Source organism: Rousettus aegyptiacus, unplaced genomic scaffold, assembly GCF_014176215.1.
Source record: "Rousettus aegyptiacus isolate mRouAeg1 unplaced genomic scaffold, mRouAeg1.p scaffold_m13_p_4, whole genome shotgun sequence".
Classification (NCBI taxonomy): domain Eukaryota; kingdom Metazoa; phylum Chordata; class Mammalia; order Chiroptera; family Pteropodidae; genus Rousettus; species Rousettus aegyptiacus.
Window position 1 is genome coordinate 152,504,927 of NW_023416307.1, and position 25,046 is coordinate 152,529,972.

Genomic DNA, 25,046 nt, shown 5'->3' on the forward strand with positions numbered 1-25,046 from the left:
TAAAAGACGAAACGTGCTGCCACGATTTTGTCTAGTGCTGTGAGGTCGTTTGAAATTCATGTTGAATTAAGGACCGAGCTGGGGCTCGGCCCCGCCTCCCGCCCCCTTCCCTCCGGGGTCCCGCGGGAGGAACTGAGCGGGAGGACCACCAAGATGAAGACACCTCCCAGCTTCCTAGAGCTGCCGAGTGAGGGCTCGCTGCCGGGTTCCTCGCCCCGGCCGGCTCCCTGAGCCACGCACCGGCGCCGAGCTTGCTGACGCTGCCTCGTGTTGGGTGAGCCTGGGGGCTGGGGTGCTGGGGGTCGCTGGCCGAGGACGGGGGAAGAGGCCGGGTGGGTAGGGCGTGCTGGGGACGGCAGCGAAGAGGGCCGAAGTCTGGGGCGGCGAATAGGGAAAACGATGCCACGAGTCCGGCACTGGGAGAGGACATGTTGGGAGGGAAAGCGAAGGAGAGGCTGCAGCCTGAGGTCAGCGACGGGGAAGGGACTGAGGGGCGTGTTGGGGATGAGGCCCGGGCTGGCAAGGGAAGAATCGGCACTGGGGAGTGGGAAGAGGGGGGACATGGAGGAAGGGGTGGCGAGCAGGGAAAGGGATCAGACAGGGTGTGTTTGGAGGGGAGGGGGTTGAAAAGGAGGGGCTCAGATCTGGGCTGGGGCAGCTTCCAAGATCCTAGGACCCTGAGACTCCAGCCCTGCCCAGCTGATTTCTCTGGCCTTGGCTGGGCGCGGCACGAACTAGGTCGTGTGGCAGGACCAGATTCTTCTCAGACCTCAAGGTAGGGAAAAGGGCGTTCTAGGCTGGCCCTGCCCTCCAGCCAGCAATCCGGGACAGATCCCTGACCTCTGAACATCAGTCCTCCTGCCTCCACCCCAGATGCCCGGCTGGGATGAAATGATGACATGGCCGTAACCATTAAAAGGCTGCCCGGTTACACCGGCCTGCGTATTCCTGCTGGGGGACAGGATAGGCGTGGATAAAGGAAAATGAAGCCTTTCGTGCTTGGGAAAACAGTTTTACTTTTACAGTTGATCTTGGGCTCACTTCCTGCTGACTGCCTTACACATAGGTGTGGGTGGGAGGAGGCATTCCTTTTTTCCTCCTGGTGGTGGTGGGCCCTGAACTGGGCAGAGACTGGAGTCAGCAGAGGCCTCGACCTGGAACAGCCCGTCCCCAGGAGCTCGGCTGGATTCCCCACCACCACTGCTGGGAGCATTGTACCACATTTACCTAAAGCTTAGTAATGAGCAGAAGCCTCGGCTGATGAGGGGACAGGGAACAGGTCAGAGAGGGAAGATATGAAGTCATCACTCAGGGCCCAAAAGGTAGAATCTGTTTAAAATCCAAGGAGCCACTGTGCTGAAGAAGGAGCCAGATGTGACCCCCTGAGGCCAGGAGTAGCTGCGAGGGGGTGTCTCAGGAAGTAAGTCTCCGGTCTGGACCTGAAGCAGGAGCAGGATGATCCCTGGTCCCAGACAGCTGTGGGGGCCAGAGTGGCTCCCAGAAGCTGAGGTGGGCGGAGCACCTTTCCTTCCACCCTCCCGGGTACCCCTGGGTCTGTGGAGCAGCGGGCGCCCACTGTCGTGTCTTCAGGCTGGCCCCGCCTCCTTCAGGAGCTGATGACCCGCCTTGGATGGGCTAGGTCTCTGGTGAACAGTGTTTAATGTCCCTTCAGGTAACACTCCGTGAGCCCAAAGAAGCCACCATCAGGAACACGTCAGGGTTTCCTCTCTGCCATCACTTGGGGTCAAGTGAGAATGAGATGCACACAAATGCGGACAATCCCTGTGAGCCTGGAGGAGGAGCAGCACCTGGCCTTGGCTCTGGCCTCGGGAACACCAACAGCAGGGCTGAGGGTGGGCATTTCCCACTGGAGCATGGTGGGTTACAGCTGCAGGTGAGAGCGGGGAAGGCGGGCTGGCCCCCAGAGAGTGGTCGAAGCACCAGGGGTTGCTGGGGCGGGGTGGGACTCGTCCCCTGGTCCCCTCATAAGCCATTCTTTGTTCCCTCACAGGGCCTAGGCCCTTAGATGTGTGAGCCCAGATGCACTGGCCTCGTTTCTTTCTCACTAACTCACTGTCCATGCGGCTAGCTAGTACCAAGTAACAAGCAGCCATGAGGGGCCTTTTAGGACCTGCTGTGTCTCAGACTAGTTTGTCACCTCAGGAAAGGCACAAAACCCCAAGTCTTTATCTTCACCTGTCAAGTGAAGTGGGATTTTCTTCCCCGCCAGCTTCACAGGGTGGTGTGGGTCAAAGGAGGCTGGGACAGGACAGGTCTGTAAACTGTTCTGTCCCACGGTATTACTGTGACCGTCGGTCAGCCCGGGGTCCTTGTCCAGGAGCAGGTATGCCCCTTGGGAGGGTGCTCCCATGAGTGGATGGGGCCCGCATCCTCTCCTAGAGATGACACTTCAGTATGTCCTTTTTGCCTTCTGGTCCCAGACCTTCCGATAAAGTTTGCCTTGTACTTATCGTGGGCTGTCCCCGCTGCCCACCAGCCGAGGGAAGGGGAGAAGGTAGAGCCCGCGCTTTGACCCTTTTTTTGCCTACCCTCCCTGTCCCAAGGCCAACTGGACTTCTCTCCAACATTTCTTTTGAGGTCTCCAGCCCAGCCTGGCAACAACAGCGTGAGATCTGGGATGAGAAAGGCACCCTGAGAGCAGGGCCAGGACCTCCTCTGACTTCAGCCCTCCGAGGCCACCTGCTGCCTGGGACCCATCTGGTTCCTGTCCTGAGGGCCGCTGCGGGGGAAGTGCTGCTGGGGCTGAAGCGAGGGGCCTCAGTCAGGCTAAGTAAGGCTGCTTTCCACTGGCCTTGGCCCCCGCCCGCTCACTCGGGGGTGACACTCTGATACTGTTAGCAGAGTGGGCCTCTTGGGACCCAGGTTTCAGGGCCTGGCCTTTCCCCCAAGGCTGCCAGACAGGGTCCATGCATCTCAGGAAAAGGCCCTTTACCTCCCAGTTAGCAAATATCTTGAGAATCACACCAACCTGCTGAGCTGTCAGTAGAGGAAGGCACCAGAAAGAATGTGGCCCATGTCTCTCGAGCAGACCCAGCTCCAGATGCCAGTGCAGGCCGGAGGCCACAGGGTTCTGTTTACCAGCCGCTACCAGCCCATCATGGCTCCACAGTTTCATATTGAGATAGGTTGCTTTCTTGGGCCACAAACCCAGATTCTTTCTAATAATCCCAATAAACAACCCACTCTTAACAAATTCGCACCCCTTGATTAGCTACAGCTGTCTGGCAGGCGTCCTCAGAGTGACTCACTCCAGGGCTGGTCAGCCAGTGTCTTCGTGAGCACTTTGCCAGCTGTGCCTCAGCACTGAGTTTTGGGGGCAGGACAGATGCACGCTTTACCTCCTGGCAGGTCTGAGGGCAGGGACTGTGCCAGCCCAGCACTGTGCCCCCACAGACACTTGCAGAGGTGCACCAGGTTAAGACGACTACAGGCAGCGCAGGACTCGGCTGTCGCCCTGCAGAAACAGCCTGGTCGGGAACGTGAGGTGAACACGAGGGAAAGAGAGACCTCCTTCACCAGAAAATCTGAGGTCACCGCCAAGGAAGTGGGGCCGGGTGGAGGAGAGGGTGGGGGCGGACAGAGGCCCCCCGAGGGAGGTGCAACCTGAGCCAAGCCCAGATGGTCCGTGGGTGGATCCTGGACGTGAGGAAGACGAGGCAGGAAACCTCGGGAAGCTCAAGTGGTCAGAAAGCTCAGGGAAGCTGAGGAGGCGGTTGTGGGACGGGAGCTGAGGCCAGAGAAGGCTGGGGCCGCACATTCTTTGGGAATGTGCTCACTCAACGCCCTTTCCCAGTGTGGGGCCCCAGCCTTCCCCTTGCTGGCTCTCCCGTCCCCAAGGGGGGCAGCCCGGCCTGCTGTCCCAGAGAGCGTCCTTAGCGTTTTCCCCCTGCCCTGCTGCTCCAGCCCCCTAGAAGCAGAAGCCTGGGTTCCCTCGCCCGGCCTCGAGCATGGTCCTCTTCCACTCTGTGTCCTGTAGCTTTGGGCTGAAAAGGGCATGTGTATGTCCCTCCCCTCCACTTTGGAGGTCAGCTGCTCAGCTCTCTCTTCCTGCCTAGCTAAGTCTGCAGGCTGCGAGGCTGGGGATCCATACCTCTCTGCCTCCCCCGCTGCCAAACCCCGCGCAGGGCCTTGCTCACAGCTGGCTCCCACACCTGTCCCTCCACACGGCTCCCTCATGCCCCTTTCCCCTCCTTGATCTCCTGGATCCCTGAGTTCAGGAGTTCTCGCCTGCCTCTCTCTACCTACCAAGAGGGACTTGATCTGGCTCCTTGATTCCTGGGACCCCACTGTCTACATCCGGGCCCTTCTCTGACCAGCCCGCTTACTTTGGCCAGTTCCCAAGACACCCCGTGCCTCCCCTGCCACCTTGGCAGTTCTTGACATCTGCCTTGCCATCCATGGGTAGGTGTCTGGTGACGGTGCCGTCCCTGCCGCTTCCCCGGAATGCATGCTTTCCTTCACTGCCCTTTTCTGTTTCTCCCTCTGTCAGTGCTCTGAAACCATCACGTGGCAAATTATGATGTAAGCCCTCTGCTCCCGCATCCTGGTGTGTCCGGAAGCTCACTGCTGCCACTTAGGACCCCTCTCTGACCCCACTCTCACTCTTGTCCCAGGACAAAAAGGGACTAGATTTGATTGGTGACTTTGTAAAAGAACTGACTCTGTGATAGCCAGTCCGCCCTCTGCTCCCCTGGGTCTGGCCTGTCCACAGAGACCACATTTGTGTTCTGGTTCTCGTCACTGCAGGTTTACAAGAGCAAACACTGCCACCCAGTGCTGAGTCCCTGGGCGCTGAGTGCTGTCTGACCCTGAGATTGGGTGTTAGTGACCCCACTTGCCGGCAGCTCTGAGCCACATTTGCCAATGTCACCTTTTCAGTAACAAAGATGAAATATATTTGTTTCTCCATATCTTATTTCTCAAGTGAGCAGAGAACTATACTAATAGCTAATATTTACCTAGCTAAACACTTTATGTACATTAATTTATTTCTTACAATGTCATTGCAATATAGGTATTAGCATTAACCCATTCTACAGATGGGAAAATCAAGATAGAGTGGTCAAGTGACTGCTGATAGCAGAGGTGGGTTTTGGCCATACTCTTGGCCCCAGTGCCATATTGCATCTTTAAAGAGGGATGTTATTTATTGGGTTTTCTCAAATCCCAGTATAGTCTCATGTTTCCCATCTAGAATGTAAAGTCGACTCTCTTTTTATTTATTTTCGTTACATATTATTCGTTTTTGTCTTCTATGTCTTGTTCAGATATTGAAACCAAAGTCGAAAAGGAGGATTTGATTCTGGAGGAAACAAATCTGAGAGGAGAATTCTCTGGAAGACTCCAGGGTGAGATTCCAGAGGGCCGTGCCTTTGGGGAAGCCAGAGGCGGGGAGAGCAGGAGAGCAGAGCGCGCCGAACAGCCTGCAGACAGGCAAGTGAAGAGTGAGAAGCTCAGCCCCAGCCCCAGCCCCAGCCCCAGCCCCAGCCCCAGCCCAGGCCCGGGCCCAGCAAAAGAAAAACACCTCCCAGGGGAGAGAGGCCAGGACCGCGTGCGACTCCGGGGAGGCAGGTGCCACAGCGCCAGCCTGGCGGCCCCCAGCAGGAACCTGTACACATGTACTGAGTGTGGCAAGGCCTTCGGCCAGAGCTCCACCCTCATCGTGCACCAGCGAATCCACACCGGGGAGAAGCCGTACCGCTGCGGCGAGTGTGGGAAGGCCTTCACGCGCAGCTCCCACCTGATCCGGCACCAGCGCGTGCACACGGGGGAGAAGCCCTACGTCTGCAGCACGTGCGGCAAGGCCTTCGGCCAGAGCTCAAGCCTCGGCGTGCACCAGGGCGTGCACACGGGCGAGAAGCCGTACGTGTGCCCCGAGTGCGGCAAGGCCTTCAGCCGCAGCTCCCGCCTCCTGGTGCACCGGCGGAGCCACACGGGCGAGAGGCCCTACGAATGCCTCGAGTGCGGCAAGGCCTTCACCTGCAGTTCCTACCTCCTGGTGCACCAGCGCACCCACACCGGCGAGAAGCCCTATCGCTGCGCCCAGTGCGGGAAGGCCTTTGGCCAGAGCTCCCACCTCGTCTTTCACCAGACCACTCACGCCCAGAAGAGACACCAGCAGGGCTCCCTGGCCAGGGCCCAGTGTTGATGGGCTCCCGGTTTCACATGGATCCAGCTGAGAGAAAACCCAGCCCTTGTGAACCTGATCTAGCATAAAATAGCTAAAAGGAGGGAGACTCCGTCTTGTCTAATACTGAGGTTTCATTTTTCATTTTCAACTGGTCTGACCCCTTCCGTCCCCGCTGACATTCCAGTTAAGGTTTAAGTCTGTGCCCATGGTCTCTGAGGAAGAAACCGGTAACATCTTGAGTCTGCAGTTCAGGACTGGTCGTTTAAAACACAAAGGCTAATGGGCATGTTCGCGTAAGCCTTTGTTTTGCAGGACCTTGAAGGGGACCCCTAACCATGAGAAGAACATCTCGTGACCACCTTGAAACCGATGACTACATGGCAGACACCGCAGAACCAGGGGTCACATCCTCGGTCCTGAACCCCTTCCCACTTCCTGATGATCTCTATAATCCTGCCACAAAAAGCCTTCCGAGAGCATGGTTTTTTCTCTCCATGCTCCCTTGCGCAGTATTTCTCTAATAAACTCTATCTGCTCAAAATTTATTCTGAGTTCAGTGTTCATTTCGGTGACATTTAGACTCAACCGCGTTTTTCGAGATCAGTAACAAACCTTGCTCTGTGCCAGGTGCTGCCAAACAAGCCTAAAACAGGTTCCTGTGAAGTTTCCAGTGTCTTTGGTGATGAGATACACTCATAAATCCAGAAGTGACTGAATGACCCTAGAGGGCAAGTGACAACATGTTGAGGTGTGTGCAGGAAAAGTAAGATGCTTGTGGAGGGGACTCTGATGGGACCTCATGGGCTGGCTCTGGGAGAACAAGTTGGCACTGATGGATGGGGAAGAGCCCAGGGACCAGAATCAGCCAAGGCCCAGGAATGAGCCTAAGTGGACCCCAGTGAAGGTGGATCCGCAGGTCTCTGGGAGTGGCTGGCCTGGGGTACACGTGGGGAGGTGGGAAGACAGGTCAAAATCCCTGCTGTGTGGGTGCTGCCAACCAGGGCCGTGGTCCTACCCACAGAACTCGGCTCCCTGTGCCAGTGTGCCCCTGGCCGAGCCCCTGCGCGCTCAGCATCATTTTCCACAGCTGTCGGATGCCAGAGTTGGACGTGAGGGGCTTTGAGCTATCTTCTCACTCTGACACCTGTTTTCAGGAGCTGCAAAGCCTTAGTAAGAATGGGGACTGACAGAAGGGAGAGGGAAGTGAGGGGGGAAGGAAGCTGGCGGTGACTCACGGTGGCCAGGTAAGAAGGGAGAAGGAGACAAAGCCTGCGTAGGGGGAAACGAGAAATCCAGCTAGTTTGTCTCAGACGTGGGCACCTCCAGCAGGTGACCCGTCAGACGTGTCTCCCTTTAGCCGGTTTATGTTCATTCAGCAGACAATTTGTTGCCTTTTGTGCGACAGGCACCATGCTGGGGGTGCTGAGGCATTCACAGTGAGACCAGGTCCTGGCCCTTAGAGTCCAGCAGGGGAAGCAAGACCAGCACAAAGCAAGGCATCCCGGTGGCAGGAAAGCCCAGGATAATGGTGGGACGTTCAGAGGACAGAGAGTGAAGAAACTGGCACTTGAGTCGAACCTTAAAGGGTACAGGGGATTTCAAAACCCGATGGGAGACAGCTGTGCCTAGATGGGTGCCTCTGGAAAACCAGGCGAACATGGGCGCTCACTGTGCGCTCTGGACTCTGGTTGCTCAGAAGGGCTCGGTCCGTGCGGGCTGGGGTGTCCAGGAGTCCAAAACTGTTTCCGCACTGGCTCCTTCTGTAGTGTGAAAGCTTTATGGATAAATGAAATGTTTGTGCTTCTGTCACTAAGCGGTGTTTAGCTTGAAACACCGACTTGGCCTGATCTGGTAAACAAAACACAGTCCAGTGTTCCGATGCCCTGGCTGCCAGTGATGCCAGCCCCAGCAAGAGGCTGAGAGTTCAGTGAAGGGGAGATTTACAGAGGTCTGGCAGGAGCGAGTGGGACCCCAGATGCCAGCGACAGCTGGCGTCTATGCCACCCCTACCTTGAAGGGACAAGGAGAGAATGTGTGGCTCGAGCTGAGGCAAAGGGCCTCCCAGAGGAGCTGTGGTTACAAGAGAGGGCCACATCCAAGCCATGGTGTCCGAGCAGGGAGGGAGCAGACATGAGTACCCCATCTCTTGCTCATCCCTCCCTCTCCTTCCTCTCTCTGATCCGGTGCCTCCCACGGTCCCACATCTTTCCAGGGACTCCACCCAATTCCCCATCCGAGCTTTTAAGGTGACATTTCCCAGGGCCTGTTGAGGGGCTCTATGAAAAAGAACTGCCAGCATTTCATATGGTTAAAATCCCCAACCACCTGCTCCTTTCCCAAATGTCCCCTGTTCCTCTGGGTTAATGTCAGTGATGCTCAAAGCACTTGGGCTAAGATCTCTTGAATCACCCAGTTTCTCGTTGTCCTGCACACCCAACTAGTCGTCACATCCTGGATGGACGGACACACAGGTCACCTCTAGCAGTTTTCTCTCATGCCTCCTTCTGTCCCCTCCCTTCCCATGGCTGCCTCCACTGTCCAGGTCTGCAGCCCCAGGCTATCACGCCGGCCTCACCCCTTCGCATTGCTCACCTGTGGTGCACATTCTTTACTGTGGGGCAGGAGTTGGGGAGGAACCATTCATAGCAGAGGACACGCCAACAGCTAGAACTAATGCAAGGTGTGGTTAACGAAAGCCACGCCCTCTCCAAGCCGCGCCCCTACCCCACAGCCCCGTGGTAATTCGTGCTCGTCGCTAAGAGGCAGGGTACCAAGTCAGGCCGTGTAAACGTCTCCTTCCTGCGCTTCTCTGAACTGGTTGGAACATCTCAATGGGTCCCTCATTAATAATGGCTTAAACACAATCTTTAACACGTATTTGTTCATTTTATATCTGCGTAAGAGTCATGGTTTTACCTTTTTGGGGAGAAATTTATCTTTTATCAAACCTCTCCCAAGTTCCTTTGCAGACTGTTAAAAGCCTTATCTGAACCGGCGAAGCCCGTCGGTAGGAGGCCGCGGTAGCTGCTGGTCTTGCTTGCCCGGTGCGCTCTCTTATTTCCCTTCCACCAGCAGCCTGCACGCGCTCACGCGGGTAGTATGGCCAGTTTCAAGGCCACATTGTCTTGGCAACTGTACTTAAATCAAGGTTATGTGGCATGCCACATAAACAAGGCCCATCGGAATTCTTTTCCAGCGCAGCAATCCTTTCCCAGGTCTCTGTCCAAAGCAGCTGGCAGTTTACACAATGCCAAGTCTCACACCCAGCAGTGTCAAGGAGACGCACAGCCTGTTTCAGACGCTTGTTTCGGAAACACACGAGATTAGCAGTTGCTCTCCTGAATGCCTGGGTTGGTGTGCCCACCCTACACCTCCACTTGGTAAAAGAGACCTTTGTAATTAGGGAAAGTACCCCGGTTCTTGCCCAAAGGAGTCATGGGGAAGTACTTTTCAGGAAATAAAGATTTTCTTATACTCTGGATCGTCCTTGAAATTCCAACTACTTCTGGTACACTGCACAGCTTGTGCTAATAGTCAAGGTCGTAACTACGACTTATCCCAGGTTTTCCCTGTTCCCAGAATCAAGTCGGTGACTGACCCCAGCACCCGTGTCTTGCCTACTAGTGACTGAAAGGGAAACTATATCTCATGCTGGAACTGACCTGGAAGTAAATGGCCAAAGATGTTTTGAGTGTCGACCTTCCAGTTTTGTAAAATCTCTAAAACTGACCCGCCAGAGATGTGGACTGTGCAGATCTGCGCCTGACAGAGGACCAGATCCCGAGTTATCCAGAGGGCTGATACTCAGCTCATCATGGTCATGGGCAACAATCAACATTACTATACATACTTACATGTGCCGAATTCCTCCTGTCATGTTTTTCTTTTAGTCTGAAGGTAATACATCTCTTCTTGAATAAGTGGCAGATGGTTAGGATTATTACTTTAATATTTTTATGTACACACGTATAACTATACTCTTCTTTTTAAGAAAAGGTTAACCTATACAGTATAGAGGGGAGGGAACAGGCTCTAAGACCGGGACTTCAGCCCTTAGCAGCCTGGTGAGTTTAGGTGAGAGAAGACTGATGCTTTTCAAGATGCCACTCTAAGCATGTCTTCTGTTCAAGGGTCTGGGGTTCTGAGAGGCTCAAACTGCTTACTCTGATGGACAGGATTTTAAAGTTCATCCTGTTAACTTCAGTGTACAGTTCTGTCTGTGAAGATCCGTTTGATTCACGATCCTATGTGTCTTCTCTGCTTGGGTTATTTCCAAAGTCAGCTATAATTCGAAAGGGGATACGGTATTCTAAATGTCAGGGTGAGCCTTCTAAGCTCCCTAAATCATAGCACACTACAAGTCTACATTTGACAACTTGACAACTGCAAAATTGTCAGGCTAAGAATTTCTTGATACCCCAAATTTCCAAATGATTAACATTTAATCAGTGTTGTAGAAATGGAGAGTCCTTGAGTTTCTGGTCAAAATGGAAGAGGACCTTGCATCTACCTCTTGAATTTAAAATCTGATTGGAGACAGAAGTCAAGAGAACAAAGCCATATCTATACCTCTTGAATTCCCCATAGACCTGGGCCGTCTCCAGTGGGCTGTTTCAGAACCAGCAGCGCTCCCAAAGGTGCCCAGCTCTGCTCCAGCTCGGCTCGGAAATGAACGTGGACAAGGAGAGGTGATTAAGTGACCCGCCCCATAGTCCATAGCAGGCGGATGGCAGAGCTGAGCCCAGAATGTGGGTCTCCTCCCTCCAGTGCATCTGTACAATAACACCCTCCAACCTCCAACACATGGCTGTTCCCACTTGCCAGCAGCCTCAGACTCCTGACACCTTCACCCTTTGCCTATGTTTGTTCCCAGCCTCAGTGTCAGGTAGAAGCCACATCAGCCAACAGCTTCAGAAAGGATCCAGCCCTCTGGAAGAATAGGGCTCAAGGAAAGAAAATTCAGAGAGCCCTGTCTCTAAAGCTACATAGGATGGGGCAATAAAGGAGGAGAAAAAATGGAGGCCAGACCTCACTGCACCATTTCCCCCAGGGAATGGTGAGGATGGGAAGCAGGGAAAGGTATGGCTCTCAGGTACGCTCCCAGGAACAAAAAGTATTAGCCAGCTAAGTGTTGCTTGTCACCCAGGAACTCAAAATCAAGTGGGGTGAATTATGGAAAGAGATAATCAAAGTATAAGTCAAACTGAAATAGGAAAAGGCTGGTGAGGGAAAGGCTGCTTACAGCTCAAAAAGACATAAAACAACTGTTTAAGCTTCCTGGAGGAGGTGGCCTTTGAGCTGGGTTTGGAAAAAAGCTAGGATTTCAAAGGGTTGACAGCTTGGAGGTTGGGCATTCCAGGTAAAGGGAACGAGGTAGGCGAAGACACAGTGGTGGAAAGGCAATGTGTTGGGAGAAGACAGGCAGTGTCATTTGGGGTGCAGTGGGAGACAAGGTTAGAACGGGAGACCAGTGTCAAGTCGGGGAGGGCCTGGAATGCAAGGCTAAGGCCTTCGAACTTTATTCAAAAGGTCTGGAATTGGCACTGGGCAAGTCTTCCCTGGTGTTTCAAGAACAGAGAACTCAGAGATTTTTGTTGGTGCTTTAGGGGGGTCTTAGGCCATTGTTCATCTCCTGCAACTCAGCTGTTACGCTTACCTGCTGACAACAAGCCTCTCTGGAGATCACCGCTTGTCACCTGGCCTATGTCCTTACCTAATCCCAGGCATCGCTGTTGTCCTCCTTGTCCTTTACTGACACAGGTAGGTCCTGGCTGCTGGTTGAGGTCAGTATGTGGGAGACGAGATTGGGAATTTGTCCATTAGTCTAACTAAATAATGGCTCATTCAAGGCACTTAGTCGGGGGCTTTTAGAAGATAAAATATTCTAGTCCCTTTCTGAGATGGTCCATTCTGACTCCTACCCAGCACCCTTTCCAACTCTAACGCCCCCATCTACAGTTTTCCTGAGAGATGAGGTAGTCACTGTTCCAAACCAAAGTAGTATTTGCTGGGACATCACAAACACGGCAGGGTTTTGCAGTGAAACCAGGACCAACCAAGTCCCAGAGTTGAAGGGACCCACCGAGATGCCCTCCGGCTTCCTAGAGAAGCAGCCGAGGGCGGGGCGGGGCGGGGCGGGGCGGGGCAGGGGGCGGGGCCGCGGGTGACGCAATGCCGGCCGCGCCGCTGCTCTTCCGGCCGCGGCGGGGAGCCCTGCGTGCAGGGCTTCCGGACGCATCTGCGGCCGCGGTCGCCGCCCTGAGGGGAGTCTCCGGGCCTCACGGTGAGCGGGCGGGGCGCCAGGGAGGAGAACGGAGCGGCTCCGCCGGCAGCAGTTCGGGGGCGGCCGGCCGGAGTCTGGTGTAGGAAGCCTGCTCCCCACTCGCATCCTTCGGGGTCGTCGCCCGCGCTTGCGGTCCGGACTCTCGGCGGCCTCAGCGCTGCGTTCGCCCAGGGCTCAGCGCCGGGCCTGGCCCAGAGCAGACGGCTGAGAAGATGGTGGAGTGAACGAACGAACGAATGACGATTGTGTGATGGACAAATGGTCAAGAGCTAGGACCCGTGTTCGGAAACGCAATCCCGGGGCTTAGAGTCCTCGGTCTTGATGCCAGCTACCTCCTCCCCCACTCGGTCCTGCAGCTCGGAAACTTTTATAGGGACCGTCGTAATAGGAGACGGCAAATAGTACTAAGCGCACTAGGTGGGGACTCTCGAGATTTGGGTTGTAATTCTCGGGGATCCAGAAGCTGTTTGATTTCTAAAGTTGGACTGTCTAGTAATCCCTGCCTTCCTGTGTAAGGCTCAGTTGACAGCATGTATGTGATAGCACGTGTGCAAACGTCAGCGTTTTCCATCAAAATTCTGCTACTCGTTACTTGGCAGTATTACACGGAATCCAGGGGCGGGGTTACAGAATGAGTGACGTTGAAACCTACCGAATGAGAAGATGCTTTCAGTCTAGGGCTGGAAGATAAGATATATGTGAGCAGGTTTTTATGACTATACTACATTTATTTAGCACTTAACGTGTACCAGGCACTGTTTGAAGCAGCTGTGCTAACTTATTTAACCATCACAACAACTGCTTGTAGTTTTTAACGAAGAAATTGACATACGGAGAGACTACATAATTTGTCCAAGGACACATTGCTAGTAAGTGACCTAAGATTGCAGAAGAGGTAGAGCCAGCGTGCAGCTGCAGCCTGAGTATGTTACTTTTGGCCAACTTACAAGTCCAAAAAAGTGTACATTTAAGTGTGGTCTTATTGAAAGAATCGTGGTTTCAGATTCTTGAAGAACACCACCTGGCTTGCCCAGAATCCTTCAGCTAATTTTCGAGGGGTTAAGGAGGTAGCAGCGGAGAACAAACTTGCAGGGTATGAGGAGGAAGCCAGCTCCTTGTTACTTTTAACGGATTGAAGCTATTGAAAAGCTTGTTTCCTTTTACCCTTCACCAGAATACTCATCTCACCCCAAATCTGGATTCAGACAGAACCTTTTTGCATCTTAAAATCACCGAAAATGAGATTATTCTACATTAGGCACTTGTGAAAACATCTGTACATTTTTTTTTTTTTCTGGAGAATTTACCGACCAGGGAGTAAGCAAACTGTTGCCCATGTTTTTGTACCACCTATTTTTGTAAAGTTTTATTGAAACAGCTAAGCTCATTTGTTTACATGTTGTCAAGTTCTGTTTTCAGACTATAAAGGAAAAGTTGAGTAGTGACAGAGAGACAGTAACAGCTCGTTTAGCCCACGAAGCCTAAAATACTTACCTTATAGCCCTTTACAGAAAAAGTTTGCAGTTTGACTGGAACTGCTGACTGCTAAGATGATCCATCCACAGTTGAAGGCAAGTGGTGGTTACAAAGATGCCTTTTCTTCTCCGCAGGTTTTAGTTTAACCCGTTTAGTACCTATTTTGTGGCAGATTTTCATAAATGCTTCATATGAATTAACTCATTTAATCAAGGATTTACAGAATGTTAGAGCTGGAAGGACTCATGGATATTATCTGATTTGTCACCTTTTTTAATTAAGTAGCCTGTCGTGCAGGCCCAGTCATATAGGCTATGACAGAGCAGTTTCTTGACTCTCAGTCCAATTCACTTTAATCTTATTCTGAATGGGAGACCAATACCATATCCTTGGGATCTGGCCTTTGTTTTGATTTGTTTTTTGGGATATTAAAACCCATGAGCGAGATTCATTTTTAGACTATTTTTCTGACTACAAAAGTAATGCATGTTTATTATAGAGAAAATAAAATAAATACAAGAATATAAAGGACAAAACAACCTGTTAAATGTCCTAGGGACTATTGTTTTAACATTTTGGTTTTCCTTTGTTGTGTGTGTGTGTGTGCGTGTGTTGTAAATATCTGTATTGTTTCTGTTTATTCAATGCTTACTTAGTGCTGATATATGTGTGCATATTTTTGTTTTAGTGTTTCGTATCCTCTTTTAACAAACTATTTCATCATGAATATTCTTTAAAAACATGATTTTTAATAGTTTCAAAATCTCATACTGATATGCTATCCATGTTTATTTCTGTTTTTTCTTTACAATTATAATAATATCTTTGTACATAAATCTCTTTCCTCATCTGTTTATATTTTTTCACTTTTATTACAGAAGTATTTTTGTGTGTGTGTGTGTGTGTGTGTGTGTGCAGGAAAATTTTCAAGCATTACAGAAATATAGGCCTTAAAAGTTTACCATAAGCGTAATCAAGGTGATCATGGTTAAGAATTTGATATTGTTAGAGATTTAAGTTAGTTTTTTTTTTAAAGGAAAATAAAGATAATAGAGGAAATTTGGAACTAGAAGGAAAAATCATTTTTTACCATATAGTGATTGATGATTGATTAATTCTCCTTGATCTTATTTATATGTATATTTGACATACATATATGTTATGTTTACTTGAAATTTTAATATCCTGGAGTTTTTCCCATTCACATATAACATAAGCATTTTTCCAAATGGTCACATTTTTATTTTTAATTTTAATCTTAATGTTTATATAATTTCCACCAAGTGGAAGTACCATAGTTTGCTAAGCTTCACTAGAAAATTGTGTTTTCCAACAACTATGGTGGGGATTTTTTTTTTTTTTTTACAAGTAACAAAAAGATTCAGTTTTTTTTTCTCTCTGGGAAGTTACTTCTCTATGAGAAAATTCTAATAGTAGAATTACTGGGTCAAAGTATGTAGGCATTTTTATGACATATACTGATGACTTTGAGGGTCTTCTAAGATACTGTGTTATATGTACATGATGAGTATTGTCTGAGTTCCTGTTCCCACAAAATGGTAATGACTATGTCCCAACTGCATCTGATCCTACAACTTAAGATGCCAAATGACCTCTAGAAAGATGATACCAGTTTACATGCTCCCCTGTGATGTGCGAGAAACTCCCTTTTCCTGCTCCTTTGCTGGTCTTGAGTTTTAGCATTAAAAAACAAAACAAACCCTCAAACTTGATATAAAAATCGATTCTTCATTCTTTCCATTTCTTTGATTACCACTGAAATGGAACTTTGTATTGATATGCTTATTGGCCTTTTGTAATATTGGTTTATTTGTTGTACCTAAACATTCTTCTCTCAATTCATCTTTTCCTTTCTTGTTAAAAAGAAGTCTTTTATCTGTTAGGTATATATATTCCTTGATGTATAAATTGAAATAATTTTTTCTAGATTGTTGGATATAGAGACTATTGCTTTTCTGTGACCAGATTTATCTGGTTTTGTCTTGTGGTTTTTTCTTTTTTGCATAATGCTTAGAAAAGGCCATTCTAACCCTAAACTTAATTATTTATTAATATTTTATTTTGCAGTTTTATTTTTTATATTTAACTGCTTAATCAGTTTAGATTTATTTGGAAATATGGTGTGAGGTATGAATCTCACTAGGTGTTTTTTTTTTCAAGTAGGTAAGCAATAGTCCCAACATAATTTATAAATAATCAATTTTTTATAAATGCTTATTTTATCATATATTAAATTATTTATTTCTCTTCGGGGATTAGGACTCACTAAAATCAAAAGCCAAAGTTAAACTTCCTCTCAAGTGTGTAAACTCATTGGTGAGGTTTTCTTAGCCACAGCCCTTTGATTATTTCATCTGTTACTCCCAGAATTTCAGTTACTCTCTTTATGACAAATACTCTAAATACAAGTTTTCAGCACGTATTTCTCTCCTCTGTTCCAAATATGTACGCCTACTTTCTGTTTGGATACTTCACAACTAAATATATCTTCTTCCTCCCCAAACCAGGGTTCCAGTCTCACTAAAGAATATTGTCATCACTCATGGCAAAACCCAGCAAATTATCTTTGACTTCTCCCTCTCCCCGCCCCGGCCCCTGCCCCAGTATTCATCCGGTCCTGTGGATTCTGTCTCTTAGGTAGTCCAGTCCCTGATTGGACTGCTGAAATAACTGCCCAAGAGATCTTTCAGCCTTCATCTTGCCTCTTCACCCCTTGAATATGTCTTTTCTCTGTTGCTATGGACAGAATGTGTGTTTTTTTTTTTAAAAAAACAGCAGATCTAATAATGTCACATCTTTTTTCAAACTTTTCAAATCCCTTCAATGGCTTTCTGCTCACTTTAGGGTAAATGCCTTAAAATGGTTTGCAGGATAGTATTTGATCTGCACTTTGCTTGACTCAGGCTTCATGTCTTGTTTCTGGTGCTTAATACTTTGACTTACTGGATTTCTTTCATTCTCTTAAGGTATTGAGTTTGATTCCTTTTGTATATTCTATTTTCATCTCTCTGGTATATTCTTTTCTCCTTCACCTGTCTAATTCCTGTTTATTTCTTCTTCAGGGATGCTCTTTCCCAGGCTAGGTATTCCATAGCACCTCATATTCTCACTTACATAATCCCTGTATTTGTTACTACTGGTTTATGTCTTTGTCCAGCTGTGATGTAAGCTCTGGGCAGGGGGCATGTCTGACTTGTTCTCTGCCATCTAGCTGATCATACCCAGTCCCCTCTCAGCTTCATGACTCTCCGTAGGATTGTGTGCTGGGTTCCCTTTATGTCCCTACTGTGGAAGAGAAACTGGAAATCCCAGATAGGATTCTCTTAAACTTTTAAAACTCACCACAGAGACACAGGCCTTTATGAGAAGCCCACAGGACCAGGCTTATTGTGCACTTCAGCAGGCTGTGCCTGCTGAAGGAAGCTCTTTTGTGCCTTCTGAGCTCTCGATTATGCTAAAACCGTCTTTCTGTCTCCCCTTTTCCTTGAAATAATGCTGCCAATTTTACTTCTCATGTCAAGGTTATATGGAGAGACATTTTGGATAAACAGTTGTGATTTTGACATTGCAGACACGGGAAACTGTGCTATTTTTGCAGCTCTTTTATATGTCAAAAGTTATTTGACAAAGTGTTTTATTTAAACTTCAGTCTACACTCTTATGTTGAACTGTGCCTAAAGAAATCTGTTTGATAAGACATTTAGAAGAAAGGACAATCCATGTATCTAGGTTGTATCAAGCAGAGTTCTCTAACTACTCTCCAGTTCCAAGCATGCAGTGGAAGTGGGTGGATCAGACTTACTTTGTTAGCCTTGCTCTAGGCCATTTTCCCATGCAGGGTTTTATTTTATTCACTTTTCACATAGATTGTAGTATAATGGACAGTGTTTCAATTAACATGAATATTCCTATCCACTTCATAGTTATCTTTATCATTATAAGTAACATCATTGTTAGTCTGTCTGGCTGTTACTTCTTGGGCTGCTGACAAAGGGAGTTTGTGAACCTAGAAGGCTGAAAGCCAACTCTGATTCTTACTGACGAAGTTACATTGCTGTCCTGATATATTTTGTGTGAGTTATTAGATAGTATCCTTAGGGGGCAGCTCTTTCTCAATTTTCTGTTACTCGGACAGTGACATCCCCTCCTCCACCCTTTTTTTTTCCCCTGTGAGCAGGACTTCCAGCCTTCCAACCTTGAAGTGTTTTACATTTAAAGCAAGGAGAAGATTTTTGGATGTTGAGTATGCAAGGAGCTGAAGAGAGAGAGATTAGAAGAGAGATTTGTCCAGGTGAGTGATTAAGGGCAACCAATGGGAGAAACAGCAGGGCTTTGGAAGTTTTACAAAAAGAACCGAATGAAGCTCAGGAGATAAAATGACCCTCTTTTAGGGAGATAGAGGGTGGCTGTGGGTAAGCGTCTCTTGGGCCAGCTTTTGCCAGTACTCCTTTTCTCTCTCTCATTTCCTACATTTGCCCTTTTACATTCTCCCACTATTCCCCATTCCTTAAATATAAACCATCCACGTTTCCTGTCTTGCCCTAGTCATTAGCCTGTTGTTGTTGGTTGGTTTCCCCTCATTTCCGTCATCCCTGGTGCTTTCACTGCCTGGGTGTGTGTAGCTGCCATTTTTATGGAGTTCCTCATTAATGGTGATCACCTTATCCTGACGCAAATCCGTTCCACCATTTGCAACTTTGAATTACTTGTCCCACTTTTATTGGGACAAGTAATATATCCTTATTAAGACCTATAAAAGTTAGGTCCCAGAACTTCAGGGGCCTCCATTCTGCCCTGCACAAGAGATATTCTTTCTGATGGTTTCTTACAGGTTGGGCGAACAAGCCTATTCCAGAGCAGGATGTCTCTGAAATGGATTCACCAGGGATAGTAGGAAAGAGACTCCAAGAGGATGAATCCCAGGATTCTACATTTGAAGAAAAATACGCATGTGAGAGCATGAAGGAGAACCCTCCCAGAGAGGTCCCTGGGCCATGCTTTTTCCAGGATGGAGGTTTTGGGGGAATAACTTTCATCCACAGGGAAGCACCTCCTGAAATGATTAACCAAGAATATAATTTTGAGAAAAGGTTGCTTTTGACCTCAAGCCTTGTTACACATCTCAGGGTTTCTACAGAAGAGAGCCTACACCAGTGGGAGACAGGCGGCAGACACACCAGTGAGATTTCAGATCAGAGTAAATGCCCGACCCTCTCCACACGGAAGAAGTCTTGGGAATGCAATGAATGTGGAAAATCTTTTACGCAGAGCTCATCCCTTACCCAGCATCAGAGAGCTCATACTGGAGAGAGACCATATGCGTGTGGAGACTGTGGGAAAGCCTTTAGTCGTAGCTCATTCCTTGCTCAGCATCAAAGAATCCACACTGGAGTGAAGCCGTACAGGTGTGAGCACTGTGGGAAAACGTTTCGATGTCGATCCTTTCTTACTCAGCATCAGAGGATCCACACTGGAGAGAAACCTTATACATGCAAGGAATGTGGGAATTCCTTCCGTAATCATTCACATCTCAGCGAACATCAGAGAATTCACACTGGAGAGAAACCTTATAAATGTAATAGGTGTGGGAAGGCATTCAATCAGAACACACACCTCATTCATCACCAGAGAATTCACACTGGTGAAAAACCTTATTTATGCAATGAATGTGGCTCTTCTTTTCGCAAACACTCAAATCTTATACAACATCAGAGAATTCACACGGGGGAGAAACCTCATAAATGTGATGAATGTGGGAAAACTTTCCAGACAAAGGCAAATCTCTCCCAGCATCAGAGAATTCATACTGGAGAGAAACCCTATAAATGTAAGGAATGCGGCAAAGCCTTTTGTCAGAGTCCATCCCTTATTAAACACCTGCGAATTCATACTGGAGAGAAACCTTATAAATGTAAGGAATGTGGGAAAGCTTTTACTCAGAGTACCCCACTCACTAAACATCAGAGAATTCATACAGGGGAGAGACCCTACAAATGCACTGAGTGTGGTAAAGCCTTCATTCAGAGCATTTGCCTTATTCGGCATCAGAGAAGTCACACTGGAGAAAAACCTTATAAATGCAATGAATGTGGGAAGGGCTTCAATCAGAACACCTGCCTCACTCAGCATATGAGAATTCATACTGGAGAGAAGCCCTATAAATGTAAAGTATGTGGGAAAGCCTTTGCTCATAGCTCGTCTCTTACTGAACATCATAGAACTCACACTGGTGAGAAGCTTTATAAGTGTAGCGAGTGTGAGAAAACCTTCCGCAAGTATGCACACCTTAGTGAACATTACAGGATTCACACTGGTGAGAAGCCTTACGAATGCATCGAGTGTGGAAAATTCTTCAGACATAGTTCAGTCCTTTTTAGACATCAGAAACTTCACAGTGGTGAATGAACCTGATAGTAGGTTTTGACAGTTTCTAGAAACAGTGGCTAGTAATCTGGCTGCGGAGAGAGGGGTGAAGGGTGAAGGAGCCTTGGCTAACTGCACTCAAAAGTGCATTTACAGAAATGTAGTTGGGGACTTGGAGAATGCAGAACCTACAGGTGAGCATCTGGGAGAACAGGGTAGAAAGAAGGTTCCTGCTTTTCAGTCAATCCTGCTGCTGCCACTCATCTCCCCATGTGACTCCCATACCTTGAGGTGCCATTTGTTAAGTTAGCACATGTGATCCCTTACACACCCCTGCTCCACCTTCCAAACTTGTATGTTCACTGACCAGCAGGCCGAGGCGCTTTTCCAAACACTGTCACTGTGGAGGCGGCAGCAGTCCTGAGGTAATGCTGAGTAGCCTCCAGATGTCTCCAGCAGGTCTACCCGTGCTACTGTGGGGGAGGCTGCTCAGCCTGTGGAAGTGGTCCCATGAAGGGGAGACAAGTAAAAGACAACCCATGTTCATTCAGCAAATAAGGAGATAAGTGGCAAGAACTGGGCTGATCAATATAGGTCTGGTCTGTTGGTTAAAAAAAAAAAAGGCTCTGTTGGTGAGGGAGATCTTCCCTGATCCTTTCCAGCTGGAGGGTGACTCAGGGCTAGTAAGGAAATAAGTCAAAAGAGACTTCTTTTGATGCCGGTTTGTGGGAAGGGAGTCATTTGCTCAGAAGGCCATGGAGAGGAAGGCCCAGCCTTTGTCCCAGAGGAATACTGGTTTACCTAGGAGGGAAATGGCCTGTGCTGGACTGCTGGTGATGAGGCCTCGGCAGGAATCCGGCAAATGACTGAGCAAGCCTCCAACATCTCTGCTCTGGACTGAGGTGTGCACCTGCCTCTTGTAAGTTTGGCTCGTCATGATGACCAGGGAAGGGGGACCTACTAAGGTTAACAGTGTCCAAACAATGGCCTTTAGGGATGAGAAAGCATAAGCGATGAAGGAAAACAGCTTTTCGGGTTGGTTGCCGTTGGAGGCTGCTGGATCACCCCTTCTGAACATGTTGGTCACTGTAGCAGTGTGGGCTGGGTTTCACGTCGTCATGCCGTTGGTGGCTATGACCACAGATTGGTTAGATCTCAGATGTTTCTGTTTTTATCAGACCCTTCTTATTCCTGCATACTTACCTTCACTGCCGGTTCAGAGTATCTGGGGAAACATTTCTCATGGGATGGATTTGGAAAGAACTCCAAAGAGGATTTCCTCTTTCAGATCCCTGAAAACCAAGATGTCATGGGTGGCCACTGACTTTGATGGTGTTTTATTCTTTTGAGAGAAAGGGCAGGTGTTGCCTCTATCCCCCCACTCCCTTTTATGTTCTTAACTGCTTCCCAGAGATTCAGATCTGGAAGGTTAGGTGAGGACAGTCTGAATGGTATTTGAAATCATTTTTATATTCTGAAGGTTATGCAGTTTTTTAAAAAATATGATTACTAATAACAAAGCAAGATGATTTTGGAATGGTCGATTACTGGAGTTCAGTATTGATTTTTTTCCAGAGCAACTCTTTTAACCATTGCTGTGAGCCCTTAATTATCATTAAGAGGAATGTGGCAGAAATGTCACATATACTTTTCTCTCTCCAGCTGTGAAGATTATGTTCTCAAAGCCTGGCACAGGACAATTTATATTTGAGTAAATTAATATACCTTATTGGCAAAAATAACCCAATGAAAAGTTTTTATTTTATGCTTATAAATATATATATATATATAGTATACTGAAAGCAAATGTCAGGGTATTTATACTTTCCAAATGAAAAAATAACACAATAGAACATATTGCTAGCACGTAGTAAATGTTCAATAAATATTTATTTGTTGGATTAATATTTTCTAATCTTTGTCCACGAGAAACTTTAGGAACTTCCTGATATGTAGGTATTTACTGTAATGTTTATACACTGCTGTTTCTGGAGTCTTGAGTGGAGATGAGGAAGGATAAGGAGAGTTTTCTTGAGGAAAAAATGGTAAAACCTTAAGGGTGAAAAATGTCTAAGTTCTTGTTAGAAATATTTTCTAAAATGGGCACAATTCTTGAGTTTTTACTCTTCAAGCTAATAGAGTGGTGCCGTTATTCACTTCCTGGGGAAACAGGAAGGAAAGGTACTCATCACCTTTCTACTGCCTTCATCCCCTATTCTCACACTTGCAAATATTTGTTCCTAATTTGTTCTCAGGTGTTGGCCCACCAAGTACAGAGTCACTTCTGCTTGGCCTCAAACTTAAGAATTGTCCTCTTCCTCAGTCTTCCCTCTTCTTGAGTCTTCATATCCAATCAACCACTGTATCCTGTTGATACTGTTTCCTACATCTTCACTGCCATTGCTTTAGTCCAGCTCCCCAGTTTATTTCCTAGGGGATTTTTATATTTTCTTAACCAGTCTTCCAAGTTTTTTGCCCTACTAGATGGTCCTTGCAAGACAACTGTGGCAGCACTATTGTTCTCTCTCAGAATAAAGTTCTAGCCCCCAAAGAGGCACTGAAGGTCTCTTCCGGCCTGTGCCTATATTGCCATTCTCAGCTGTCAGCCCTGCCTTGCACATTCTGTTCCATAGTGCAGATTCCTGGGGTTCTGTGTTACCATTGAACTCTACTTTGGCATGTACTATCCGTATTACCTAAATTCTCTTCCTTCTGCTTGCCTGGAAAGCTCCATTTGTCACTTAGAAATGTGTGCAGGCAACATTGCCTTAAAGCTGTCTTTGACCTCACCTATTTTTAATTATTTATGTATTTTGTATCTTCATTTTATTTTCATGTGACACACATTGTGATGACTTGTTTACAAATCTTTCTGTTCCAACTGAACTGTCAGCTCCATCGGGGCAGGGGCCATGTGATAGTTATTCATCTTTGTATCTACAGTCTAGCACTTAGAAGTTGCTCAATAAATATTTGTCGAGCTCAACTAAAATATTGAGTCAGAATTTCTCCATGCCAACTTGTGACTTAGTTCTACAGTTAACCAGCAGAAGGGAGGTATGGTGAGTACACGAGTATGTCCATGAAGTGTTATAAGGAGCAAGAATTTAGAACCTTTTCTCACGATATGGAGTGTGTGGTTATATTAAGCAGAGGATCCCCTAGGAAATGTTTTGTAGCCAAAAAAAAATTTTTGTTGTAAATTAGGCGTGTAAATGTCCTATTATAGTTTTACAAAGTGCTTTCAGATATGTTGGTGTCAGGGCCAACAGGAAGAGGGAAATGCATGCAGCTATAGAAGCATAGCTACGTCACCTGGAATCTTTATGAAAATAAGCAGTAGCAGAACAATGATGCAGGCCCTACGGGATAGCAGTTGAGCTTAGGATTCCCACCGTGGAAGTACTTACTGAGCTCATGGCTTTCCTTGGGCTTCGGAATGAAATAGAACTGGAATGTGTTGCTTATGCACAGTGCTGAAATTTCATTACCGACTTAAGAAGAACATAAGGGCTAAAGTCACATTAGATCCTCAAAACAACAAAAGGGAAAAGTGAAATTGAACCTCGTGTTCTCACCCTTCAGATTTTACTTTATTGATTGTACCTCTGCTACATGTTACTGTGTTATAAGACACAAATATATTGACTGCTTAAAGTTCTAACATTGCCTTACTCTTGAGGATGGGAGGAGCTCACCTTAGATCAAGAAGTTTTTTGGCCCTCAGTGTCAGACCTTCCTACATGTAAGTGAGGGTGAGAAATAAGTTGAGTTTGCATCTTTCTTCCTAGCAGAAGTCTAGCCTTTATCCCACGTGGTTCCAGTTTTACTCTCCTTCAGCTACTGGTCACAGCAGGGCTAAGGTTATTACAGTTTTGTGGAATGATTTTGGTGTGCACCCCTCCCATCCATTTTCCACTTTTCAGTGAAATCAGCTCAGCCCAAACTGCTTTAAGCCAGATTCCTGTGATTAGTATCCTGTCCTGCCTGGGGTACCACCCCCCATGGTTAGTTTCCACACAGCTTAGCCTGCCAATTTAGACATTCTTTGAAGCCTAACAGGGAAAATATGATTAGGTCTAGGCTGTCTGGCCTGTGCGATATTAGGCTGGGGTAGGAACTTATGATTCCACAGAAGTGCTGAGAATATGAAACTGGTAAAAACGCTAGCGCGGCGTTGTTCCCTAGCATGTCGGCTGACATTTCTACAAGGGTTTTCGCTGAAGATGATTAGCGATGATTTCAGCCTGCGGCATCTGCACACCTAATTGGAGTTTCTAAATTAGGGACTCCATTTTGGGAAAGCAGCCCATCTGAAAATTTGAGCAAGTGGTCTTTTGCGTCTCATCCAGTTATTCAGGTGTTCACTCGGTGTCTGCTGCTGCCCACGAGGAGTGTGGTACTAAGCGCGCAGCCCTGTTTCGTGGGCCTGCAGATTGACAGGAACGCTTGGAAGTGAGTCAGGTGCCTGGTGCCCATGCCTTTATCCCTGGACTACACCTGGCAGGGGGGAGCCCTTATGTGCAGATACTTCCTGAACGAGGACCAGCAACATCCGAAGTTTTGCAGATGGGGGACAGGGGCACTATGGAGGGCTGGAAAGGTCAGGAAGCCAACGCAGAACGGGGACTGGCTGGAGCTGGGGTTTTTAAACACGACAGGACAAACATTTACTCACATGAATTAAGCTCATTTGTTCCTCGGAACAACCCTATGACATTTAGTACCGCTACGATCTGAGGAAACGCCCAG

The 25,046-nt window shown here is 47.8% G+C and overlaps 2 protein-coding genes across 6 annotated transcripts; both read left to right on the forward strand.

Annotated features, from left to right (window-relative positions):
• The first annotated feature begins 7 nt into the window (after nt 1-7).
• LOC118601603 (zinc finger protein 35) lies at nt 8-7,452 on the forward strand. Of its 3 annotated transcripts, none has more exons than XM_036218880.1 (4): nt 8-274; nt 1,673-1,894; nt 2,599-2,791; nt 5,289-7,452. In XM_036218880.1, the coding sequence occupies exons 2-4, from the start codon at nt 1,760-1,762 to the stop codon at nt 6,167-6,169; spliced, it is 1,209 nt and encodes a 402-aa protein (XP_036074773.1). In that variant the 5' UTR covers nt 8-274; nt 1,673-1,759; the 3' UTR covers nt 6,170-7,452. The 3 variants fall into 3 exon arrangements, with proteins under 3 accessions (XP_036074773.1, XP_036074772.1, XP_036074771.1); XM_036218879.1 differs by lacking the exon at nt 8-274 and adding an exon at nt 353-467; XM_036218878.1 differs by lacking the exon at nt 8-274 and adding an exon at nt 1,164-1,509.
• A 4,900-nt stretch (nt 7,453-12,352) lies between these two features.
• ZNF502 (zinc finger protein 502) lies at nt 12,353-23,280 on the forward strand. Of its 3 annotated transcripts, none has more exons than XM_036218872.1 (3): nt 12,353-12,434; nt 18,109-18,222; nt 18,763-23,280. In XM_036218872.1, exons 2-3 carry the CDS (start codon nt 18,168-18,170, stop codon nt 20,334-20,336), a joined length of 1,629 nt encoding a protein of 542 aa, XP_036074765.1. In that variant the 5' UTR covers nt 12,353-12,434; nt 18,109-18,167; the 3' UTR covers nt 20,337-23,280. The 3 variants fall into 3 exon arrangements, with proteins under 3 accessions (XP_036074765.1, XP_036074766.1, XP_036074767.1); XM_036218873.1 differs by lacking the exon at nt 12,353-12,434 and adding an exon at nt 12,441-14,005; XM_036218874.1 differs by lacking the exon at nt 12,353-12,434 and adding an exon at nt 12,441-12,851.
• Nucleotides 23,281-25,046: the final 1,766 nt, after the last annotated feature.

What these genes read in the sequence shown, in the direction of transcription:
- ZNF502 (XM_036218872.1), top strand. Translation starts at nt 18,168, where the DNA reads ATGTTGAGTATGCAAGGAGCTGAAGAGAGAGAGATTAGAAGAGAGATT. An exon ending in TAGAAGAGAGATTTGTCCAG is followed by an intron (nt 18,223 to 18,762) that starts GTGAGTGATTAA and finishes GGTTTCTTACAG; the next exon opens with GTTGGGCGAACAAGCCTATT.
- LOC118601603 (XM_036218878.1), top strand. Translation starts at nt 1,456, where the DNA reads ATGATCCCTGGTCCCAGACAGCTGTGGGGGCCAGAGTGGCTCCCAGAA. An exon ending in ATGGTGGGTTACAGCTGCAG is followed by an intron (nt 1,895 to 2,598) that starts GTGAGAGCGGGG and finishes ATTTCTTTTGAG; the next exon opens with GTCTCCAGCCCAGCCTGGCA. An exon ending in AGGGGCCTCAGTCAGGCTAA is followed by an intron (nt 2,792 to 5,288) that starts GTAAGGCTGCTT and finishes TGTCTTGTTCAG; the next exon opens with ATATTGAAACCAAAGTCGAA.